This window comes from Hippoglossus stenolepis, chromosome 11 (genome assembly GCF_022539355.2).
Source record: "Hippoglossus stenolepis isolate QCI-W04-F060 chromosome 11, HSTE1.2, whole genome shotgun sequence".
NCBI lineage: Eukaryota > Metazoa > Chordata > Actinopteri > Pleuronectiformes > Pleuronectidae > Hippoglossus > Hippoglossus stenolepis.
Genome location: NC_061493.1, coordinates 18,098,444 through 18,124,778, shown reverse-complemented (window position 1 = coordinate 18,124,778; position 26,335 = coordinate 18,098,444). Strand labels below are relative to the sequence as shown.

The window sequence follows — 26,335 nt, the reverse complement described above, 5'->3', positions numbered from 1 at the left end:
AACCTGAGTGAGAACTTTGAGTAAAACTTTTTATTTTTTCTGTACAAAAATCATATTAGTTAGCATTCTCAGTATTTTCATTATTATCTCTCCACTAGTTCAAGTCCCCACCTTTAGGAGCGATCACATATTAGGTTCTGGTGAGCGACGCACAGAAAGAAATAATAATAATAACAACAAAAAAAGGAAACTGTTCACATCTTTGTCCAATTCTTGAGCTTTCTTGCTGAATTACATCATCTCAAATCTCTCATCACACAGTGGAAGTACCTCTAAACACTTTATATTCCCAATCTCTATAAAGCTCTGAAGCCCCATCTGGGGCCGAGCGTGTGCAAGGTGTTTCGTCTGCCTCCATTTATTTCTGGTTCCAGAAGTGATCCATCACGTTCACCGCTGGGGGGGAATAAGAGTTTGGAAAAAAACCATAGGATAAAAATGGAGAAACACATATTCTAGGTAAACATCGCTGGATGTTTTTTTTGCATAGTTGCATTCACAAATTAAGAGATTTGTTTTAATGCGGAATTGGATTTGGGTGCAAGTTTCCCACCAGCAGACACAGAACCTGACGTGTTAAGAGTCAGAGGTTGGTGGGATTTTACCGACAGGAGGAAATACAACAGCTGCATTTCTGCGCGACACAACGACATGAAGTTAACACATCTAACAGTCCCCTCGTCCGTCGATCACTGACTCATCTACTGCATCATTAAACTGTGTAGACGTGTGCAACGTGAGGAGAACTGGGTTAGAGTCTGTTTACAGAGTCGTGCACGGAAAAGAAAAAAAAATTCCATCCGACTTACATTTCACAGCTGAAGTGTCCATTTCAAAACATTTATAAAATGCTAAACAAGAAATCTCCTTTTTTTTTTTGCATCTGTGAAACATCAAAATACATCTTAATGATTTTAAGTTCCCCGGTTTATTAAATGACAAATGTAGAAACATAATAAACAGACGTGATTCTCTGCTCAAGTGTTAAAAAGAATCATTCAAATCACTTTCATCTTCTCATTCGTCCGTCTGATACCTGCTGAAACACACACTGCCTGCACGTCCTGTGTGAACATCTGATCTCAGTACATTCTTACATCCATCTCTACCCCCCCCCATTTACTTCACCCCACCGTTCTCTAACGACGCTTTACAGTCACAGCACATACTTCACAACTCAACCACAGCTGTTGGTCACTTAAAACCAACACACTCATCGACCAGCAAACCAAACTCATGTTCGTACATATAAAAAGATTTCGACTCCAATATCAAAGCATCGTGTTTGTCAAATAAAACAAAATAAAAAGGGGGAGAATCGGAGCAGATGAGGGAAATCTATCATTTATAAAAAGTAAAAAACTAACTGTGCATCTGCAAGTAGATTTGAAATCAGGAGACAATCCCTCTCTGTTGGATCACAGTGTTGTGGCCAGTCCCTGTGGATTACTCTGATTAGCAGGGTTCCCAGAGCTTAACGTACCAGCACCAATCTGCACGCTTGGACACCTCCTCAAATATTTGGTCCCCAGGAACGCAAGGGACAAACCTCTACTTCAGAAAATGCTTTATTTTTTCCTTGCACCTGCAAGTGAGCCAGTGTGGTTGTGGACTAGTTTGTAAAATCTCTTTCTCTGCAGCTTCAGCCAAGCATCCGCAGCCTTGTAGAACTCTTCTGTTGTCCGATGCTTCGAGCTCTGCGATGCTCTTCTCTGCAGCGACAAAGACTTTGTCCTGAAATCAGACTAGAGGTTGTCCCCTGGCTGGTACTGTGGCTCTGTGGCTGTGAAGTAGTCTTCCAAGAAGGACTGGATGTACTCGAATGTGGGTCTCTCATCCGGCTCCTTCTTCCAGCAGTGCCGCATCAACTCATGGAGAGACTCGGGGCAGCCCTGGGGGCAGGGCATGCGGTACCCTCTCTCTACCTGCTCGAGTACCTCTCGATTCACCATACCTGGAAAAAAGAACAAGAAATAGGATGTAAATGGACAGCAGGGATTTCTGAAGTTAACAAAATGAAACTTTAATGAAAACTTGCCCCACAGATCATTCTGGGTTATTTGAGTGAAACTAAGGAAATTGATTTTGCTAAAGTTTTACTGGCGAACAAATTTAATTTGGAAACAACCCAGTATGCAGCTGCAGGCATCAGAAGATGTTGGCTTCCTGCAGCTGACAGTGGGAGAACAAGCCCACGCAACCACTGTGTTAAAGAAGAAAACACTTTGTGGAAGTTGGGTCATTATTTCCTGGAATATTTGAAGTCAATTTGAAGGTTAAAACAATGGAATGGGCTGTTTCTTGGTCACTGGTAATGAGGGTTGACGTTTTCTAACTGAAACTGTGACCTGCAGTTATTGAGCCGCAGTGCGTAAAGACCTGCTGCTGGACTCAGTCCACAGAACCCTGGAGCTACAGCTGCTGCACAAAGAGCTGTTCACCGGTTTATAAAAGGTTCAGTGAAGCTCGACTCAGTACACAGAACCTGGAGCTGGAGAATCAGTTGTCGTGACCACGTTATTGTCGAGATCGACAACCTCACTAATTTTTTGACGAGTCCCAGTCGCAGACCAGTGGGCCTTCCCCAGCAATGTTTATAAATATTGAAGGAATCGTTTGAACGAATCTCACAAAATTTGACGCTGCACTTCCTTGGGCCCTTAACAACACACAAGCCAAGTGTGAAGCCGATAAGATTAACAGTTCTCAAGATATGGGAGCTATATACATACAGTCCGAGATTTCTGGAATTAGTAGATAAGATTAAATGTCTATCTCAGTGTTCAAATATCTAATAAAACATTACCAGTGTCTAACTTTGCAGCTGCAGCAATTTCAAACAAATACCAAACAGCACATGTCCTGCTCCTTCCTGCCCTGCGAGAGCCCCAGAGTGGAGGATTCCTTCCCAGGACGAGAAGACAGTGATCTGAACCCTGTGACACAGAGACGGCTCCACGGGGAGCTTAACTGCGGCTAAAAGAGGTTATGACACTGAGTCAGTGGTCATGGTCATGGTCGCATCTCCCCCTCCTCCACCCCCCCCCCGCATCTCACTGTGGGAGAGTGGGGATCAGATTATCTCACACTCAGAGAGAGGAAAAGCCCGCAGCAGCAACTACTGGCCAGGATATGGCGGTGTCGGATGCTGAGGGTTGTTATGGTGATTTATGTCTGAAATCCTCCGCTTGTCATATACGTGAGAGTGTATATAGGTATATATATATACCGCCGGACCAAAATAGATAAAGATGATGTGTTCCCATGCAGACGCTTGGTATACCTGCCTTCTGCTCTACCCGGGGAACCAAAATAGAACTCCCCAAAAATACCGCAGCACGTCAGGACGAGAGCCGCAAATGCCCCCGTGAGTCATAGAAGCATTTTGAGACGAGGGAACGAGGGGGTTCATCCCTCAGAACTCTCTGTGGTGAATTCATTAAACTGAACGGTTTGCACTGAGACCGAGGAGGCCAGAGGAGCCAGATGGCTCTCCGCAAGAGATGGTGGTTAAGTCTGCCATATGGCACAGCCTGTAATCAGTGCCAGTCAAACCCTGTCCACACCAGACAGGCTGCAGTGCCGCTCCCAAACAGCAGGGGGCAGAAATGAGGCGGCAGGGAAGCAGGGAGAGTAAGGGGTACTTTCCCATGTACTGATACATCATTGGACATCTGCGTTGACTCATATCATCTATAAGCAGTTCTGTTCTATTCTGATCTGCGCGTGTGAGAAAACACTATTAAAAGCCTCTGAATCAGATCAGCACGTTGAAGACAAAGTGAATTATTCCCGTTTCCCATGAGGGAAACTCTGATGTTCTACGTTCATGTTCTTCAGGAGCAATGTCTTAGATGGTGGGGAACTAAAAATTGAAATTCAACAAAGAAGGTGAAGGTCAACTCGTATCCTCACCTGGGTATGGTACTCTGCCTTTGGTCACCAGTTCAGTCAGTAGTATACCAAACGACCAGACGTCTGATTTGATGGTGAAGCGGCCGTAAAGAGCAGCTTCAGGAGCCGTCCACTTGATGGGGAATTTAGCTCCTGGTGCGGAGAGAAGGAAGAGTCAAGGAGGTGGAATAGATCTCAACAACCACTTTGGTTTATCGTGGATTCATTAGCTGAATATTTCCTCAATTAATTAAATATAGCACTTTTTAAAATGTCGGAAAATGGTGTGAATATCTTATCAGAGAATTTGTTGCTAATTACTTTGGCTAGAAATAAAATTAAGGCCTTAATTAGACACAACATATGAGGAAAGAAATGTGTTGGTGTTGTGGTAAGTGGTGATTACAAAAAGGCTGTAAATAATCATCCTGCTGATTGTTTACTGTCATTATTTTATCTTTTAGTCAAGAAAATGTAATTCCTCACAATCACAAGTCCAATGTCACATCTTCAGAGAGCAAGACAACCAAGATCTTATATTCAGTTCATGATCACATAAGATATTAAAGACAATCAACCATCCGATCTTTTGTTTTAAAACCAGTCTGAGGCTCTAATGATAAGACATGAATTGAAGGTACGTGGTCAGATTTTAAGCCTTCAGAACAAATGTAATGTCTGTTTGTTCAAATTCTCGAATCTATGTGCAACACACACGAACACAAACACACAAACACACACACACACACCTTGTCTGGCTGTGTACTCGTTGTCCTCGATGAGCCGAGCCAGGCCGAAGTCGGCGATCTTGCACACCAGGTTGTCAGCCACCAAAATATTGGCAGCTCTCAGGTCCCTGTGGATGTAGTTCATCCTCTCGATGAAGGCCATGCCGTCTGCGATCTGCCAACAGATTAGACAGAGCCGAGAGTCAGACAGAGAATCAGCAGAGAACGAGTTCAGGATGCAAATAAATGAAGCCGTCATTGTAAGCTCATTTATAGCTTTAATAGAATTAAAAAAAACTCATCTAAACATAAACTAAAGACTGGTTACAGTGAGTTGTCATTTTAGGAAAAATACTCTTCATTCATGTTGATCTGACCCAGATTTGAATGCAGAGTATAAACAGGGATATCAGCACATGTGACAAGAAGAACAATTGAACCCATCTCTCCGACCTCCTCACACTGGCTGTCAACTCCCTCCGAGGCGTCTCAGGGATTCAGCCTCGTTCTAAATCTCAAACACTTTTCCACTCGGCTGAGTGAGGAGAGGGGGTCCTGCAGAGCGTGGAGAGGTGAATTAAGAGCAGATCACAGTGGGCGACTGAACCAGTGAGCTTAAGTGGCCTCTGATGAGCAGTGTTTAAGTGCTACAGGCAGTTAAGTGGAGGAGAACGAGGGGAGGCTCATGCAGCGGTGAGGGAGAGGAGGGTAGAGATGTCAGGTTGGATATTAAATAAATATGACAGCCAGATGGAGAACAAACAGAAACCCTTACTCACAGGGACTGAATAGTTGACTCGCACACACACACACACACAAACACACATACACACATTCGTCCACATGAAAGTCTCTTTGTTTTGCTGCTGATGCATAATCATCCTTCCCTCAGGCTGAGTGAGAACAGCAGCCGGGCCGGAGCAGGGAGCTGCTGCGTCTGTGTTAATATTCAGAGGCTGCATTTTGTTCCTACCTGTGAAGCCATGTCCACCAGCTGCGGCAGCTTCAGATATCCACCATCGCCCTCCTTCAGGAAGTCCAGCAGGCTACCTGTCGAGAGTCAAGGAGACGACCGTCAAGCAGGGTCAGAGCGTCGGTGTGTGTACGGACAAAGTACAAGAATAAACTCAGTAGAGACGAACACTTGATAAACAATAAAACATTTTGCAAATCTGAGGTAAAATATTAAAAATGAAATAAACAAGTGTTATATAAGCACAGCACATGAGCTTACATTGATCGATATTGAAGCTTTGTTATGTTTTATTGTAGCGCTTTGTATAATGAACTTTCTCTCCTTCGTATCCATCTCTGTCACTTGTTTCCCAATCATCTCCAAGTGTTTCCCTCTGCGTGTTATCCTGTTCTTACCTTTGCCCATGTACTCGGTGACGATGTAGATGGGCTCCTCGGACACCACAGCGTACAGAGGCACCAGCTTGTCGTGTCGAAGCTTCTTCATGATCTGAGCCTCCTGCAGGAAGGCCTCCGGGGACATGGTGCCGGGCTTCAGGGTCTTGATCGCCACCTTGGTGGTGCCGTTCCATGTGCCTGAATAAAAACAAAACAGTCACTCATTTTTGATGTACACCTAAAAATAAAGGCACGTCATTCATTTAGTTAGGGGACATAAGCACAGGGACATGAGACCCTGCGTTGGCCATTATCACCAAAAGCTCTACAATCTCGTTGTCTTTCCAAGTGGACATCTTTGTCTGCAGCTTCTACCTCTTGTCCATCGTGAGATATTTGTATTCTTTTTGATTTTGTTTGAAGTTTTGCATCCGTCGTGTGCTGGAAACGTCATCAACACGCCCACTTGCTGGCTGGACATCTTCCCTCTGTATTCTCACATTTTCAGGACATTTTACTAAGGGGGGCGGCAGGGACAGTTCTGGAAAATGCGACATTTGCATTCTCACAAACAACCCCTCCAGAGAATTTCTGGAAAAAGTCCAGAGTTTAGTGCACGTCTGACAGCAACTTTTCACTGTGACACTAAAGCACTGACTCTACTAAAAAAGACTTTTTCTCCCTCCTTTTGTAAGTGATGAAAAAGCCAATCCTAAAATCCACTGCGATGCCACTGATCTCTGGCAGCGTTCCCATGTGCAAAGAGCCACCGGGGAGCAAAGGGACACGACAGTTTAAATAATCAGCCACTTCCTGGTTGAGAGCCACTTACTCACGCCCTGCTTACATACAAAGAGCTGAGCCGGGAGATCTACTGCTTCCGTCATAAGGCTGACCTTCATGAATGAATCATATTGAACAAGCTGCACACAAACACACACACAGACGCACACACACACGCTGAAGGACAAAGTAGGGCAATGATTATTGGTAATAATATGAGGCGGAGACAGGAGAGCAGTGGGAGCCAAAGCCACGAGCACACATGGTGTATTTAGAAAGCAGAATCACGCATGAGCAGAGGAGGGATTTGCACTGGGCAGAGCAGAAAACCCATCGAGAACAAACAGTGCAGGGAGCGACACAGAGGGATTCCTGGGATGGCTCGGTGGAGGCTTGCAGGTCGAGGCTTGCTCCAGGCCAGGCTTAATGAAAGAGTGAGTGATGAATGAGGAGAGCGGCGTTCGCTGAAAGGCCGCTCGTCTCACACACAGCTCGGGGAAGTGTAGGAGGTGACCTGTGATCACCAAGATCTGTGTGTGTGTCTGTGTGCGTGACAAACCAACAGCAATCAGTAATCAGCGTTTGCGTCAGTATGTGGGTCAGTGTGGCAGCAAGGCGAGCTCCGGGCCGAGGTCCCTTCCACTCCATTTCATGAATCATTCTATGAACACGGCTCACATGCGTTTAATACTTCTGGATTGTTTAACATTAAATTTACATCAGTCATAAATAATGCACGGCGGATACTGTGTTTCTGGATGTAAGCACTAATGGCCGTGTAAGCATATTGTATGTACACGCTTGTTTTTACTCTTTACTAATTCATGATACGTGTTTGTGTAAAAAAAAATCGATATAACAGAGTGTAGGAATGTTTGTTGTGGATATAGGATTTAATGTATGGATGTAAAATGTGTGTTGGAGGCCACAGACTACTTCCTGTGTATCTTGGCACACAGAGCACCACTGGGTCAGACACATCTCACTTCCATGTAGGTTGTTGACAGATTTCTCACCGATATAATTTGAGCCGTATTCTCTTCATGTAGGTTTTTACAGTGTCAGAACTAAAGGGTCTTCCGTGTTGCCAGAATTACGATAATTTTAGTATTTGTATGATAATTTCATCATTTTGTGACCCTTAGTATTATCATACAGATTGTATGGTAAAATATGGATCACGTCCGTGTTTATGCATCTCTTGTCATGTGATGTCTTTTATAGACATCCTTTTAAAAGTTATTAGTGTTGAAGCTCAAGTCTCTGCTAGCTTGTTGCTAGTCACAGTGAGGAGAGTGAATTCACTAAACCTGCTGGTTAAGTCAGATACTTTTCATAAAAACCAATCAGGGTAAATGAGAATGTTGTCTAATGTTTTCAATGGTGCATGTTTCCTTGTATCATATGGTGATTCTGTGTATTATAACATGTTTAAGACATTGAAGAACTAAGGTAATGAGATAAGGCCTCGCTGGTAGAAAGTAAAAGTAGTAAGTAAAAGAACCTTTGATACACATTCACAAGGACAAAGACTGAACTATTGGATCTCATTCATGTTAACTTGGAGGTTACGCTCATTTTGTTGTTTTATTTATTCCTAAGTTGTTGCTGTAAGGCAATAAAACTGTCAACTTAACGCATGTGACATTCAGTGCTGACCTTTGAGGGAATTGTATAAATATGATATTAGCTGTGTCCTTCCATGTAATTCTAATCCAACCTTCTTCTAATGGAGTATAAATGGCTCCACAGAAAATATGCAGCCAGCCAGTTAACAGGCCTAAGTGGTAAGTCTATTCCACATTCCCAAAAGTAAACTGCACTTACGTCATCCAGTCAGTGTATGAGAGCACAAGTGGTCTTCACTAAAATAAAATTCCTACACAGCCATAATAATAGTCAAAGATTTTACGAGCAGTGTTTTCTTTTTGGTCAGATTCATGCAAAGACCACATTACAAGACAGTATGCATAGCAGATGTGAGTCTGTGTGTTTGTGAAACACGCGATACACTGTGTGGTGGAGTACGGCATCGGTCTCTTACCCATCCAGACCTCTCCAAAGCAGCCCTGTCCCAGTTTGATCTCCAGTCGGAGGGAATCTCGAGGGATTTCCCAGGCGTCCTTGGCTAGTCCCTGAGTCTGAGGCTTCACTGTCGGGCACACAGTCGTCAATCTGTAGCACAGACCATCCGAATGTTCTGAGAGGGACGGACAGGTAGAGACACACAGGGCAAAAACAAAAAGGTTAGGTTTGGAGCTTGTCATTGATCAGGCTGTGAAACAAGTACACAACCACTGAGTAGAGTTAAATGCATACTACAGTAAAAGGACTGCAGACATGATGAATTAAATATTACACTTATAACTGTCGTGGACAACAATCAAAGTACAATGAAGCAAATTCACAGAGCTGCCGAGCCCCTGCTTTTACGGTCATTCCTCACAGAATAAGCATTTCATTCATTTTTATGTTCCCCTGTAGACATGATACAATTTTCCGGTTATTTCACCATAACGTTGTGAACCGCGTTGAACCCGATTTCATTATTAAACAAACAAAAAAGAGATAAAATGTGCTGTTTTTGGTGCAGAAGCCTTTTCAGATACAGAGACTACAGCTGAGAGCGACAGCACAGAGCTTCTTGTGAAATGTCCCGTTTTTATTCTGCACAGGGAGAGAAAGAATGAAAAGCCAGTCTGTTATATTCAACCACTCCACAGGTGACATCCATTCTTCTCAGCTCCTGCTCACGTCTGATGGACTTCAGAGGCCGAATTTCCAGGGACATGAGGCGGCGCCGAGCTTTGAATGTACCAGTCGTCAGTTATAATGAGCGTCGCAGTCAGGGAGTCAATGACGTGAATTATGTGGAGACGAGCAGGGCAGGGTAAACAATGCAAAGACCAGGAATTGTTGAACGAGCCGCATAACAAAAGTCCTTGTGTTTATTGGAATCTGCTTCTCTGAGTTGGACTGTTATTCTTGCAACGATAAACAGATTTTTCTACATCCAGACACTTTCTTGTGAAAGACCTCTGGGGGACTTTTGAGGACAGCGGCCTGCTTAATAGTATCGTGCAGCAGTTTATACTAAAACATGTTTTGTATTCATGTCTCTTTTTAGCTTAAGGCTACATCCATACTACTATGATTTCGATCTCTGTCCAAATGAAAGGTTTGGCTCCGTATCTGTCCCCGTCCACACTAACGCCTGAAGATGCTCATCTCGTCACCACTCACCGCGAATGGCAACGTAAACAGACACGGAACTGTCACAGATTGCTCAAATAATCTCCTACGCAGTTGTATAGCTGTTAAATGCAGAATCTAACTGCACAAAGGCTGTTAGCAAAGACAACAGGGCCAGTAACGCTTGTAATTATCCATGTGGCGTTCTACACTGGGAGCCGAACCTAATGCAGGTTGAAGGGGGTCACGTCATAGGAGTGTGATGATTCAGCGAAGGCTACGTCCTGAATGAAAAGACCCAATCAGCAAGCAGTTGTAAGTTTCTTTGTCATAGTTTCCAAACAGCTCCCTTTTTGACCACCCAGACTAAAATGCTTCCCTTGAGTCTTCAAAATAAAACGGGGCCAGCTGTGTTGCCAAACGTTTTTGTTTTAGTGGCACTAAACTCTGCAGCAGTGTAGATGCCAGTCGGATCCATAGCAGAGTTGATAGGTTTCCAAATGAAAATGAAGTCGTGTGGATGTAGCCTCACATGGAGTTGCTTTTTGGGGATTTGTCCCCCACAGTCATGAGCTGTGATAGTCTCAGTGAAGATATTTCATGCAACAGATGAACAGAAGAAAAAAAGCTTCAGCAAAACAATATTCTATAACCTTCCCCAGCAGCAGATCTGCAGCTGAATAATACATTTTCCTCTGCCAGCCCTGCATTTGTTGACTGAAATATCAAATTAAACAAGAGCAGGAAACAAGGACGACTTATATTTTAGAGAACCTTCAAAAAGACAACAAACCCCAAACTATCTAAATAACTTCTTTGCCTAAATCACACCGCAGGTTAAAAAAACATGAGTTCGAAAGGACAAATAACCAACTTGCTCCTGGAGCCGGAGCATCTGTCGCCGTTGTAAACAACACTTTGTCTAAATGCTACCTACCTGCATGAGAGTAAGATGTGTGTGTGGATACTGTGGACGAGCTGCATACCTGTGTAATGTTTCACCAGCTTCTGTAGCATATCAAACTGGGCCCGGGTGGTGATGTAATAACCACCGTTGTCCAACTTGCGGATCTTGTAGTGTTTAACGTTGTCTCCCTTCACCTCATCCCAGTCCCGGATAGACAGAGAGTAGGCACCTGCAAAATATACAGACGCTCTGAATTATAAGACAAACACATGTAACTTGACTTCTAACCTACATTAAGTACATGTCATTACTTTCCTTTGATCGCGAAGCACTTTGGCTCAGATCCTGTTGTTTTTAATGTGCTATATAAATAAATCTGACTGTGCCACGTAAAGTCATTGGGGTATATCTTGCCCAATTACCCAAGGACACTTTGGCATCGACCTCAGGAAATGTGCGATCACATGCGACTTTTCCAAACCAGCTAAGTAGCAGCTTGGCAGCGAGCAGCCACTATAACAACACGTTACGCAGTGCACTGCTGTCAATGTGATTAGGTTAAGTTCATATCTATATACAATCTGCACAGGAGACGCATTTTAAGTGGAGTAACTGGACGGCTCTCAATCGCACACTGACAAAAATACAACTGGCATCATTGTGTCGTATTGAAACTGCAGCATTATAAATCACAGTCCTGCTTCAAAAAGAAAGAATTCTCGTACCTTTAGTCGTCTCACTCTCTCGGGCCAGGAAAGTGCCCCGCTGGTTCCCTGGAAGCAACAACAAGCGCTCCGCGTCTTTGCGGCCCATTTTACCAAAGTACCACCTGTCAAGAGAGACAAAGTCCCGCGGTCAGTCCCAGGAGGAGCCCTCAGTCTGATACTGTACGAGCAGGAGGACTTTCTAATTCAAGTCGTGAAAACACAGTGTTGGTGATATGTACTGAATTTCCCCAGTGTGTGGATCAATACAGTTTTAACTTTTCTATGAAATCGTGGCATAAAACTGGCAAACTTGAACATAAACAATACAAATTAAATGTAGTTGATATTACCTGACATTAAACATCAAGGTATTTCATGTGGCCCGAGCTCGAAATCCCATTCAGTGTAGTTTAAATATATAATTTAGACCATGCGACTGTCATCAAAGCTGATTAGTAACTTTGCTCCAGGCAGCAACTTTTTCTATTACATTTGAGAAATCCATAAAAACCTTCATTACCGTGATGAATAAATGAATAAAACATCGGGGCTGCCGTCCTTTAAAGAGAGACTTCACTTTCTATTTAAAGGAAACCCTACAAACCCTGTGACGTTTGAAAAGAGCAGAGTCTCAGCTCACAGGCATATTTTGTTTTTCAGACGAGATTTTCAAATGAAACTGAGATTTTTGTCACTTTTTTGGACTAAAGGCAAAGTTTACTGTATCTTTTTAATAGCTTGTATTAGAAAAATTGCCATCAGCCACTTATAGACCAGACCAACACTGTCTTAAAGCTGCACATTCCCTTAATGTTTCTGTTACACCGGTTCAACAGCATTGTGAACGCTACGGGCTCTCACTGTTAATACAGGGCTCCATTGTTTTTACACTCCCTCCCTCCCGTGTGTGTGTGTGTGTGTGTGATGGGTTAGTCACAATATGTCACTACCCAGCTGCATAATGTGTCTTACACAGAGAAGACCTGACTGAGCTGGGTGAGAAACAGGAATGGAATGAGGAGGAGAGAATAAAAGAGAATAATTGAAGTGTTAAAGAGAAGGACACAGACATGGAGTTAGAATCATGACGTTGAGCTCTTACTCTTCAGCCTGTATGGAGTCGGCTGGAGCCACGTAGTTACTGGGGATGTAACCTTTCTGTCCGGTGTTGATGGAGCGAGCCTCCCACCAGTCGCCCTCCCTGGAGAGAACAGTCAGGCACAAAAGCATGAATGAAAAATGAACCTGCTCTAAAAGCTAAAAAAGATTGATGGTACACACATATAGAAAGATAAATAAAGAACAAGGTCATATTACGCGTCATTCAACCACGTCAGGTATCTGAGTCATCGTGTTGGGGGAGGAGTTCATCTGCCAATTCAATTAATCCACAAAATGCATCAATAATCAGACGTCCCTCGACTGACGTGTTCCTATATGTTACATTATTAACGTGTGGATGCTGATGAATCAGAGCCTCTCTAAGTTTTGCTTTTTGAGAAATAAGTTTTTTTCTCAAAGGTTGTTTCTTTCATTTTAGGGAGACGTTATGCATGTTTAAGTTTTAATGTTTCCTGTAATGCATCAAATTAGTTATTTGATGCAATAAAAACAGGTTGAAGCGTAATGATGGACGAAGACAGGCCCACGATTGGCTGAGGGTGCATATTGGCAGAGCCGAGCGTGCAGAATTGCTCTAAATTATTTCAAAGAGCGAGATGGTGACACCAGATTCTGGAATATTTTCGCTTTATTATTGTACAAAGGGAAAAAACTGATAGTGTTGTACATTTATATTTACAATCTATGGTTTGAACCTAATCTTATTGCTTTTTATGGAAACTATTAATCTAATTAGTCAAGAAATTGTAATTGAATGAATAAAAGGTGGTAAATGCTTCTGGATAATGGCCACAGACGGACGTTAAAATATGCGAAAATCTGATTTCTTTCCTGGCGTGTTTTACAGCAAATGTGTGGGTTTAAATATGAAGGAGGAGAAACAGAGAAATCTGTCCTGCTCTCCACCTCTTCTCTGAGAGCAGACAGCAGATTCATCGCTGTGAATGCAACATGAACACAGACAGCGGTTTCAGTCCGTATATGATGGATGAGGAGAATAGAATGTGGAGCACCTGGAGCTAAGCCCATTTTCACACCTGCGCACACCTGGGAAATAAATTATGTTCTGGCAGTCGGCGTTATGGACGGAACGAGAAGAGAAAAATATGTATTCATAATCTGCTGTGGTTTTCTTTTAGATTGTGAGAAAATAACTACAACAAAACAGACGTCGAATGACAAACAACAGCATTGTATAAATATCAATTGCATAAATAAATTCTTCTTCTCATTATTCCCTTAAAGAGGGAAACTGAAGAAAATGATTGATAGAGTAAAATATTCTGATGACTTTTTTCAGATGTTTTTAAATATATATTCTATTTGCTTCTGCTAAATGCTGCAGCAGCCATATATGTTACAGCCGACAGTATCCAAATATAAAGCAGAGAAGAAAACTGTGGCGGGAGAAAAGCAATGGGGACTAAACAGATGGCCCATTAGAGGAATCCATTAACCCAGACAGATTTCAGCCTTAATATCAGACCTGAATACAATGAGGGATTTAACTAACACACACGTGGCCACTGCACAGATGCAAGCAGGACCACACACACACACACACACACACACACACACGTCGGATAAGCAGGAGTCTGTTGGTGTGAAAAAAAGCAAACGTGCTCACGTGTTGTTGATGATCTGGAAGCGATCCCCTTTTTTAAAAGACAGATCATCTGACGTCCTCGCCTCGTAGTCGTACAGGGCTACGAAAAAAGTTACACCGCCTGGAATCAAGAGAATCTGAGCGTTAGAGGTGAACATATACGACAACTAGTTATTCACACAGTGCCTCAGATAGCTGCTTCCTTTAATATAGCCTTTGATTGACTCTTATTATCCCGCTTTATTTTTATGTTTAACACTTGATTCAATTTCTCATCGAGTCTCATCTTATTTCACATTCGATAATGAAACTGTTATTCTAATATAACTCCAACTGTAACACAGAGTAGAACCGTGTCCCACTTCCTCACTGACATCACTTCAGGTCAGTGAATCAAACAGATGATTTCATCTTTGGTTTATAATGAAAAGAGTTGGTTTGTCCGTGGTCTGAAGACACGGAGCAGAGGGACGAAACAGCTGATATGTTTATCTCGGGGAGGAAACAGAACAGGCGAGATTAGATGCACAGCAGCTCCTCAGGCCAGATTATCCTGCTTTAAAGAGCGGGACAGGGACTGAGTGCGTGCGTGAGTGTGTGTGCGTGTGTGTGTGTGCGTGCGTGCTGCACTTTGAGAGGACGCATCATTCTTCTGTGTTGTGTACGTTTACTGCATAATTCACCCATCCAATCTAAGATGCATTAACCACCCAGAATAGCAGGAGATTACGCTTGATGTCACAGAGCGTCATTTCCACCCCCAACAAAGCCTTAATCAAAAAGTCTCACCGAGTCAAAGTCTTGCTGGGAATAAAAACTTTTAACTGAAGTCATTGGATTCAGAGCATGCGATTGTTTCCTTTGGCTCAGGAGGGGCCACGCCTGCTGCAGTGCTTCCCATATTACAGACTTATTTTGGGTTTCTGTTCGGCCTTGATGTTTTGGCCGACTTGTTTCAAATGTTTTAATTTGCATAACATCTGCTGCTCCTAACATCCTGTGCATAGCAAATGTTCAGCCGGGTTTTTTATCTAAAGTTGTACACTGACGTTCGCATAATGATGACACGGAAAAGTTTTAAACGGGTAAGGGAAAATAACATTCGATTTGAGAAAGAACATTCAGTTGAGGAAATGTATCTACTTCCGTTTGGGTTCTATTACAAAGCAGAACATTAAGCTTCAGTTATATTCTCTGTAGGGATTAGGAACCCAATCTTTTATGAAATTATTTCAATGATAACATGATAATAACTAATTCAATCATGTCTAGAAACTTTTTAAGCCAGATTCTCCCGTGTTCCCCTCTGAAACCTTAAATCCTCTCATCAGACTGACCTGGGATGACGCCTGGGAAGGGGCTGCTCACGGCCACCGAGGTGAAGGAGGAGGAGGCGCCGCCGAAGGGCGTCATGACCGAGGAGGCCCCGCCAAAGGGTGTGAGGGAGGCGGCGTGACTGTTGTAGCTGTTGTTGTGTGGCTTCATGGCAGGCGAGTGACCCATCAGGGTGGGGTCGGGCCCGTAGTGGCCCAGGTGGGAGTTTACTGGCGTTGCATTTGAGTTATCGGGTCGGTACTTCAGTGCCGGGCCCTTGTCCTCTTTACTCCTCACGCAACCCATCGTCAAGCCTGCAAGAAAGAAGAGGGACAAGTTCAATTTACTTTAACTGTTTGGTTGCATTTTTATTGACTAGGTCATAAGCAGCAGCGTCACACACGTTAGATTCCTGCTGCTAAAGCTGCGTTTCCACCGCGGGAACTAGGAACCTTTGTAGGAACTATGTGTGTTTCCACCAGGGACCAGGGTCTAAATTAAGAATGCACCTTGTGACTAGTGCTGGTCTCTTTCTCAGCGTTGACTCAATAATCCTATTTTCAAAGCTGTAATTCACCATCAACAGCAGCAAACTTTAAATCTCCACCATGTTGTTGTCATGTTGCACGGTTTACATAGCACTTGGTTGTTCACATGACAGCAGGCGAACAAGAGTCTGCGGGAACCTTTCACTTCCTTGAAAAAAGTCCCTTGTATTAAAAGTTCCTGGGACTTTTGGTAAAAACGTGCATATGAAGATGTTTTAAACCATATGAATGAACAACTGTCACTCCTTGGTTAACATAAGAATTTTTAACTATTCTAACATGGACAGGAATTAGACTGGACACTTCATAAATCAGTGACAAGTAACAATGCCTGATTTAGGTTTTGTCATGAGGGTGAGAAAGTGAGACACATTTGTGATATTCTTCATACTAGCCTGAAGCTCTTTGGAGGGTCTTAACATTACTACCCCAGAGAAAAACAAAGACTGAAGGCCAACGAGTGACCTCACAAAACTTCACAAGTTCCAACAAAAGCTCAACAAGCCGAGGTAGAGACTAGATCGTATTACGGCCCAGGGCCATTTCCCCCCTGAGATCATTCCATCACTGACACAGCTTTCAGAGGTCTTTAGAGTTGGTGCCCTCCCCTCCTGAGCTAACTGATATATGAAGACCTGTGAGTGTGTGAGTTTGCTATTCTTCAAAGACAACTATCAAAATTCGTCATGCGAAACAAAAGATAAAACAAACTCTTCCTCAGTATTTTGTTTGTCTCTGTTGGTTTGTCTTCCCAGGGAATAAATACTGTATATCAGTTATTGCTCAAGTGTTTGTATGCGTGTGTCTTATCATGAGAATGAAGCGTCATCTACAGAGTCGGCTCCGTCAACAGTACACATGAAAACAAGCTGCCCCAGATGATGACTCGGCTCCAGGACTGATCCACGGTCAATGATACACGTTCTGACTTGTGTAGTTACATGTTACAGCAAAGATTAAAATATCTGTCAAGGACAGGGTGGAGCTCAGACCTCCGCCACGGAGGTGTATTAAGTCTGATTAAACCCTGTTCATTATGCAACATCTAGAAGAAATCACATGAACGGGTAAAGGGGACGTTAGATTATTGCATACAATGTAAACGCTTAAATAACACTGGAATTGATCTGATGATTTAGAAATCCAATAATTATTGTTATAAATATACAAATTACATCTATATGTATAAAAAACTATATATAAAACAAAATAGGCATAAACTACAATTTTATTGAGTAACAAAATAAGTCTGGCATTGAGAGTGATGAGGCTCAAGCACAGGATTAATAGCTCAAACACAGGATTATTATCCTGCACGCTATAGTAGTGAACACAGATGACTCCATGCACTCACTCAGAGAGGTCTGCTTTCCACACACTACATTCTCTATTCTTTTATTTAGACTTTCAAATTAGACTAGAATAGACTCCTCCTGCCATTGTTTCAGTATTGATTCTAAGATATTAAGGCAGGAAGCATGTTGAAGTTATACATTTGGTGTCATGACAACACTGGCACTGATTGGCAGAAAAATCATTATGTGAGCTTGTTTCTCAGAGGATTTAATATAGGAGATCATTTATTTATTCATGTATATATTAAACTCCTGTGCTCCAGGTTTAAGTTTCTTTTTCCTACTGTTTTACTATGAAAACCCGGCCGTGTTGGAGTGAAGATAGTTCTTCTTCTGTGACTCTTCCACAAGTGAAATATGATTATGGACAACAAATAATCCAAAGAGGTGAAATGCTGAATACAGATTGTTTCTTAGCTCTGCAGATTAATGGTGGTCTTAATTTAGCAGCACTTTCATCCATCAAACTAATAAACTCTGGTTAAGGAAACAATTCATTAAGTCTCTGCTGGCCTTGGCTCGCGAAGGGCAGAGCTACAGCTAAAGCTAATGAGGCTCAGCAATCAATCTATGGATCTGCTGGTTTCAGATGGACGGTGCATCGACGTCCTCACATGAACAAACAGTATCGATTGAAAGTTAAAGCTGAAGCAGCAGAAACACCGACAGTGAGATGAATGATGGAGGGAGCAGGATGAATGGAGGAGGAATTCTTATGAGGCTGAAGAGCAGCGAGGATGGTCTGAGAGGTAAAGTGACGCTGCACAAGTCAAGAGAGAAAAATGAACAGTCATCTCAGCTCAATTTAAAAATGTTTTCCCTCTAAGGATGAACAATATCATCCATCTACTAGTGCTGAGTCCAGCATTGTGAACAACAACCAATTACAGCATGTGTGGTTCTGCAAGACAACTGCTCAGAGCAATGGAGTTGGTGTAAAAAGACAATAATATAGTTGAATACAATTTCTAAAGCAGGTGTTTGTGTGTCAGTAAAGTCTGAAACACACATTTGCAGTTGAATGAGTGAACATGCACAGTTGCTTTGTGCAGATGTCCAAACGCGTGTCAGGAAACAGAGGCACAAGAGATTTAGTGGGCACGTGTCACATGCAATGCTAGTTTTTGTCAGGTGACTAGGATTTTCTGGATAAAGCTTCACAAAAAGCCCAAATTGTAATATTTTCTATCTTGAGTAGAGCTAAAATGATGAGTTAACTACTTGGGTACCATAAAATTAACTGCACTATTTTGAAAGTGTGTCACCTTTCAAACAGAAACAACAACACACCCTCGTTCCAGTCGCTCAGTTACAATTATGAGATTTTGGACAGAGCCAATGATTTATCACGTAAACAATTATTAGGTCAAGTAGTGAAGAAAATGCCTGTTTTGTTTGGGCTTAACTCAAGTAATCTGAACTTCCAGATCCTCGCTGTTATAAACTAAGCCATAAAAAGAAACATTTGACCTCTGCTATATCACAACATCACAACAGAAGCCACTGACCACAGAGCAGAGGTCAACATAACCCTGACCGTCACCTTTGACCTCCTCCTGTCCCACGTGTCAACTACTGCCTGCTTCCAAATGTCCTAAACCCTTAGTGCCTGACCCTGAAGCTGATGCTACTGCAAAGTAACGACCGACCTGAGAGAAAACATGTTGAAAGAGGGTAAGTGTAGTTTAAAGAGGGGAAGAATGTTGGAAATCCTCTGCGGTGACCTGGAAGTAAAAGCTCCAGACTGGAGGTAACTGGTCCTTTAGACCTGGTACTAACAGCTGACCTGAGACGTCTGATCACAAGTGGACGGAGTTAAGTACACGTGGGGTTTTAAAGTGCGTCCTGAATGTGTCTCCTGTGACCACTTGTGACCAGATCTTACTTCCCCACTCCAAATGCAAACAATCACATACCTCATTCGTTTGTGTTCTCGAAGATCAAATTATGTTGTTTTTACCGAGAGTGAATATATAGAGGAGTCTGAATCTCAGGATGTACTTGGGTTCGTCCAGACGAAATCAGATCTGAATTGGGTCTCTGATGAAACCAGATTCATGGTGATTGCGATGCCTGCAACAGATTCTGTTCTTCCAAATGAGCACAACATTAACTGCTTTAATGTAAAGCAAATCACCCTGGTAAATAACTCGATAGACAGGGAGCCATTCCTTTCCTGCAGATTAAAAACGCTCATTTAGCTTCCATCAATATTTCTGGATGACTTCATGACTCCTACAGCGGTTTCCCTTTCTTTAAACGACTCCTCTGATTAATGTTCCTCAATTCTGTCATGTAATTACAGGCTGAGAACTATGTTACAACCTCCCCTCTCTTTAATAATTGGCAACCTTTTCCCATTTTCTGTATAATGCACCCAGAGGATTTGCTTGTAAAATGGCCATGAAAAGATCACAAGCCTGAGCGAGCCCACAGGGTTGGCACATGATCCGGCATGTCAAACCTTTCCTCTTTGGCAAAAAAGACAGGACGTGGCCTTCGGTGAAATCCAGAATGAAACCGGGGATATTGTATTTATAGTAAATGTCACTTATCAATAACTCAATAAGGATAACATTAATACAGAAGGAATAAGAAGGTCTTGTTTTTAATGATAGGTTCACTTTTCTGGCTGCTACAGAGACTTAACAGCTCTTCTTTAGAGAAAGCCAGAGTCCATTAAGAGGAAGAACATTTCGCTGCTGTTTGTACTCAGGCCCTGACGCTCTCTTATTCCCCCCCAAAAGAGCTACTGGGTAAAAATGTGGCACATAAAGAATTTCAGTAACTCAATGAAAACATGTCAAATCCAGGGCTACAAGAAAAATGATTTCATTATTCCGAGGCTACAAATACACGAGTTTGGTGCAGATTCGGACAAACAGGGTACCACGGAACTTTGAAATAGGCGAGATAGGGTGTTAGCCTTGCTGGAGGTATTCACCCTCCTCACACCCTTCTAGATCTAAATGTAGTGCTAAATAGAGGCTGCTTGGGCTGAACTTTAATAGCACACATGCTACTTAACAGATTTTATTGTTTGCACAAATCTGTCTCTAAAATGTCGAGCTGTGATATTCCATCCCCAAATCACCAAAGTATTGATCAGGGTTGTAGTTAACCTCCATTTAGAAAGTGGTCTTTGAAATGAATACCTTTTGGTTTAAATAACAAAACATTTTAGATAAGGAATCCACTACGCAGCTTTGAAACCACCCAAGGAGAAAACCTCACCTCTGCCCGTTCAGGACCGAGAGAAAGGCTCTTTATTCGGCCCCATCTACCTTTTGTTATGGACAAAGAGAAAGTACCTTGTGGTGCTCCCCCCACAGACTCACAATCCCATACACATGCTAACACTGAGCAGCGCAAATGCTAATAAGGGCACAGACACGCCATCGTTACAGTGGAGCCGAAAACCCCCGGCAATCAATCAAACCAAGTGCTCCAATTCAATATTCAAAACAAGCAGATGCTTCCACACGCTGGGGCAGATTTGCAACCACAGCTGGTGTGAGTGGACAGTTTTATCACTACAGAAAATGTAATAAAATCATGGCAGTAAACGACAAATTCTATTTCATGGATGACTTTATCCAAAACACTCCACAGAGCGTCTAGGACACATTTGCTGCAGAAGTTTAAGTCCCGAAAAGAAAAATCTTCTAGGAAAATACATTAAACTGAGAAACAAGTTGGAGAATATTTGTGGCCAAGACAATGATTACCCTCAGTGCTTTTTTTCCTCTTTTGACAAATTTACCAAAACTATTGACGTCTCAAATCGACTTCAAAGAAAATCAATTTGCAGGCAGATTAGTGAATATTCTCTCACAGATGGTTTTCTAAATGAAGCTGTTATGTCCACAGTGAGATTATCTGGAAGAAGTGTGTCATTCCTTCGGTGGCTCCACATCAACACAGTAAACACAACTACGAGCCCATTGGCTTAAAAACAAAAGTTAGTGGAACATTTTTGACAAACTTCACATAACTACAACCCCCAAACTCTTATTAAATCCCTTTTGGTCCGAGAGCAAAAGTTATATGACCATGCAAAAGACATAATTAGGTTTTAAACCAGCCTGGAAATCTGGCATAGAAATGGAAAAAAATAAATCCATATATGCTCCTACACATATTTGTGAATTAGTTTACTCCCTGCCATACTGTACAAGAACACACACACAGGGGAGTGGTATGTGCTCCAACAAATGCTGGAAGCAGAGCCCATCCAAGGACATGTGACATGCGAGGCTGTGTGACAAACTGCCAGCGATGCCGTGTCAGATTGAGGAGACACAGGCTGCCGCTTCCCACAGGGTCGAATACAAACAATGCCAGAGAGCCGCAGGAGGGACGCTCTGGCTGTAGCTGGCATGCAGGCGACGTTCAGGAAGAGAAAAAAACATCCCAACACTACAAGTTATCAGGCCAAACGGTTGACTCCATTTATACAGAGAGACCAGACTCCGGTTATGTTCATAACCCGGTTATACAGGCAAGTGTTTTCTCAGGAGAAAGAAAAGCAGGAAAATCTGATTAATCCAGAGGGAATGGACGATTGGCCAAAAAGTATATCAAGATTTTAAATTACTCATATCAGTCGATAAAGATAAGTATCACCATAAATGTCACGTTATTATTTCTTTGTAGTTTACAGACTAAGTGAAGGTTGGGGATAGAAAACTATTCTTAATGGGCAGAGAATGACAAACATTAACAAAACTGAGTATTAAACAGTGGTACGACATAAAAAACAATTACGTGTACGTGCACAATGCGATATATGTTGAACTTCTATTATATTGCTATTGATTAATATAACATGGGTACAAAACAACAAACTAAATCTTTTGGTCCCTCTATATTTAGCTCTGATGTTGTCCAAGCTGTTGTGTTATTATTTGAGGTTATTTTTATCATGGAAATTCCAGAATTTCCTCAGAGCGGTCCTGATAATACAGAACGAATGACTGCAGTGAAGTCAGTGTGATTTCACATTCAGTAACAGGAAGTGAGGCGCAGCTCTCGTGACCACTCAGATAAGATGATACGATCTGGGAGAGGCCCTTCGACCTTTGAGCTGCTGCCTTGTGTAATCTGTGAAGTCACTCCGAACAAAACTGAGGCAAACTGTGCTGCTACAGGAAGTAATTGAACTTTGAGTAAAAATGAATAGAGGTTTTAATGAGAATTTCAAGTTTAGACACAAATATTTAAGCAAAGTTACGTTTAAGCAACTTGATGAGGGAGACAAGCAACTTCCACACTAATTGGCTTTCATTATTAAAACATTTAAAAATGAAAAACTTCATCTGGGGCTAAAACATTAAATCAACTGACACAAAAATAGCCGGGCAACTATTTTAACAATTTGTAACAGTAAATACAAAAAAAGGTCAAATATTCTCTTGTTCCAGCCTCTTAAATGAAATGACTTGTTGGTTCTCAGCTCCATCTCATTGTAAACTTATTATATTTGAGGTTTTGATGGCTGGCTTCACCTTGGTCTCTATTTTTAGACATTCAATAACCAGTCAACTAATAACCAGCCGATTACTCAATAATGAAAATGTTTGAAAGGTACAGCCCTAATTCATTTGTCTCAGCTACACACCCATTGTATTTTTTTTTTTAAAGGAAAACTTTTTTTCTGAGCGCCCACTGACGACATTCAACATCGCAGCAAGGTGTGGTCGGGTCTTTGCACTGTGGCCGCTCCCAGCTGTGATGTAACGTAGTGCTATAGTGTCACAGTGCATCACTGAAGCGAGATAAGAGCACGCTGCTGCAGCTGGTCGACAGAATATTGGTTATTGACAAAAGTATGACTTTGTAATTAGTATCAGCAATAGTTTAACCCTTTGTTATTTGTTTGTGAAGTAGTTTTCAGACTTGAACCACAGGAAATGTCCGGCCAATTGGTTCTGGACTTTCTCCAGCTGTGGCGTAGCTTCTACGCAGAAGCATGAATTGGGCTTAAGGCACTAAAACAGATTGAGTCACCATTTAGGATGTAAAGTGTAAATCTCAATTTACCCCCGTGCAAGTTGATATGATCAAATTGCCTGTTTTGTCCACACAACAGTCGAATCGAACACTATAATGTTGTTGATTTGTTTTTCATTGATCCTTTCAGCTCTACAACAAACAGTCAGGGAGATAAGTATCTGCATCAGTGTTTCCATGACTTGTGCAAACATCAGCACATGAAGTCTACAACCAAACTGCCCATAGTCTGAAGCATAAATCCAGTGTATGAAACCCAGAACTGAGTTGACAGACTTGCAGCGTAAATCACAGCGAGATGGGACACTACATGGGGCTGTGAACCGTTACTGATGCCTAATACAGTAATTGCCCTGGCACACTCGCTGAGGCGCAGCTCGGCCTTATCTTCAGGGCAGCCTGCCATCTCTGCCAATCACAGTGAGTGGAGGGGGGGCCCGGCGGAGGGGGAAGAGGAGAAAGAGGAACTTCCTTCCGCATCCATTCATGCCGTTGGGGCCACCTGCTGTGCCTGTCAACGGGTCCAGAGCGAGGCTGGGGTGGAATAAAAGCCATCTTCAAGCTATAAAAAACAGAGGAGCTCTTCTTGGTCTCTGTGCCCACGTCGCTCACTGTGGATTCACGAAATCTGAGAATCGCAATATTCATACATTTGTTCCGTTTCCTAACACGTAAGTGTGTCGCAGTCAGACTTTGACATTTACTCAGTGTCTCATGAGTCTACTGTAATGATAGTGTGAGTCTTTTTAATGCTGAGAGGACTCTCGACGAGAACCCGACGATCCTTCATGTCTCCAGTTAAAACTCAAGTCGCTGAACCGCAGCCAACACCACCTGTTAGTGCTCCTCACTCCTCTGCCAACAGCCCTCTCCATCCCAGCTGTGTGTGTGTGTGTGTGTGTGTGTGTGTGTGTGTGTGTGTGTGTGTGTGTGTGTGTGTGTGAGGGAGACACGACTGTCCAGTCCACTGGGGCTGTACTAACACAGGGATTACCATGGAGCAGGATTACTGGGGCACCAGAGTATATAAGCACACCATCAGACCCGTTCACACAGAAACGCTGAATATATGAACATGTACACACACTGCAACACAACACAACAGTACTACTACACTACACTGTGTTTTAAAACCACCGTACACACACACAAACTACAGATTTGGAGCAGTTTGAGAGGAACATGTAGGAAAGCACAGGAATAGGCTCCCAGGAGTTTGGTCATTTTGGAAAGTGCTGTAATACAATATGTCCTGCAGTAAAGGCCCAGTACAGCTGAGGCCTGCAGCAGCTGATTGTGTGTGTGTGTGTGTGTGTGTGTGTGTGTGTGTGTGTGTGTGTGTGTGTGTGTGTGTGTGTGGAGAGAGTGGGTGAGGCAGACAAGAGAAATACAAGTGTATTGAACTTATGTGAAAGAGATTCGAACAAACTTTAAATGAACGTGTGCAACCTACAGAGAAAGTGTTGTATATGATTCCTTGTATTGTTGATTTCATGAGTAAAAAACCGACCAGAGCACCGGTCCAGTCTCCAGGTTTAGGGAGTTTTCTTTTTTCTCTATTCTCGTCCTTCTCCACAGCAAAGACGCGCACAGATCTGCTCCTGGATCAGCCACAGCCACGATCCAGTGTTTTAACCAAACCTGGGAAACTTCTCCTGAACCGCGTCCCCAACTTTCTCCCAAGTGTCACCGCGCTACGAGGCCCAGCTCCCCGCAGTCCCGGGACAAACCCCAGCACTTCTCCCACGCTCCTCTTACCTTGAACGCGACCTCAGCAGCGGTGTCCCTCGGCTACATGCGTCCTCTGGTGCTTTTACGCACGGGGTTTAGTCTCCTTTTCACAATCCAGAGAAAAGTGAAAAACCGCCGACACACGCACGGGCACGATCCTTCTGTCTCTAACGTGGACTCTCGGTCTGTCCCATACCGATTAACTCACTTCTCCAGCCCAAAGTCCTCCTCCTCCTCCGCCTGCCGGGATCCTGGATGTTCCTTCCGCAGCAGGACGCAGGTCGCCGGCCCGACAACCACCGCTTTGTGTGGCGGAGCTCGGAGCGAAGTCAAAACTGTGAGAATATCCAGAAATCGGCGCCTGCTCGTGGGTCGAGGTTTCCCCCGAAAGACGCACAACAATAGCCGGACGAGCACCGAGGAGCCGACGAGGCCAAAGGAGGAATCACGGTGCGTTCAGGCACTCGAATGAAGCTCGGATTCTCGGCTTTTCAAGCGCCAATTACTACAGATATACAAAAGTTTTTGAGTTTTTTCTTTTGATTGGTTTTTCTTTCTCTATTGATGTTAATGAAGCACCAAGGTCCTTCATGTCATCTGGGACAAGTCTGCTTTCTGAACTAAACATGGAAAAGCAACTTTTATTTTTGTTTTTATGCTCCACATGTACGTCTCTCTTTGCCAATGCATGTTATTAAATCAAATAATTACAATGCATTGTTCCTTCAGTTAATAACATACCACTCCCAAGATTCAACCTCTAACCCTAAGTATGGCTCCCGATCTCCAGTTTGAGAACCACAAAATTAGTGCTGCAACTAACTTTTGTTTTCATTGTCCATCTCCTGATGAAACTTTCTGAGACTAGGGGTCAAAAACCTAAAGATACAACATAGCATCATGTAGTATATAGTGTCACCATGCATCACTGAAGCGAGATAAGAGCACGTTGCTGCAGCTGGTCGACAGGGGGGAAATATCAAAGTATATGTAATTGACAAAAGTATGACTTTGTAATTAGTATCAGCAATAGTTTAACCCTTTATTAGATCATTGACATTATTTCTTAAAAATATTTAAAAT

The 26,335-nt window shown here is 42.8% G+C and overlaps 1 protein-coding gene across 2 annotated transcripts; it reads right to left on the bottom strand.

Annotated features, from left to right (window-relative positions):
• Positions 1-15: 15 nt before the first annotated feature.
• Positions 16-25,707, bottom strand: yes1 (YES proto-oncogene 1, Src family tyrosine kinase). Of its 2 annotated transcripts, none has more exons than XM_035170072.2 (12): positions 25,280-25,707; positions 15,630-15,920; positions 14,314-14,413; positions 12,667-12,765; positions 11,583-11,686; positions 10,937-11,086; positions 8,803-8,958; positions 5,994-6,173; positions 5,596-5,672; positions 4,644-4,797; positions 3,916-4,047; positions 16-1,954 (listed from the first exon to the last, which is right to left on the bottom strand). In XM_035170072.2, the coding sequence occupies exons 2-12, from the start codon at positions 15,910-15,912 to the stop codon at positions 1,746-1,748; spliced, it is 1,644 nt and encodes a 547-aa protein (XP_035025963.1). In that variant the 5' UTR covers positions 15,913-15,920; positions 25,280-25,707; the 3' UTR covers positions 16-1,745. The 2 variants fall into 2 exon arrangements, with proteins under 2 accessions (XP_035025963.1, XP_035025964.1); XM_035170073.2 differs by having other exon boundaries at positions 25,461-25,707.
• Between the last annotated feature and the right edge of the window lie 628 nt (positions 25,708-26,335).

What these genes read in the sequence shown, in the direction of transcription:
- yes1 (XM_035170072.2), bottom strand. Translation starts at nt 15,912, where the DNA reads ATGGGTTGCGTGAGGAGTAAAGAGGACAAGGGCCCGGCACTGAAGTAC. An exon ending in TGGTGGACATGGCTTCACAG is followed by an intron (nt 4,798 to 5,595) that starts GTAGGAACAAAA and finishes ATCTGTTGGCAG; the next exon opens with ATCGCAGACGGCATGGCCTT. An exon ending in AGGCAGAGTACCATACCCAG is followed by an intron (nt 1,955 to 3,915) that starts GTGAGGATACGA and finishes TCTTTTTTCCAG; the next exon opens with GTATGGTGAATCGAGAGGTA.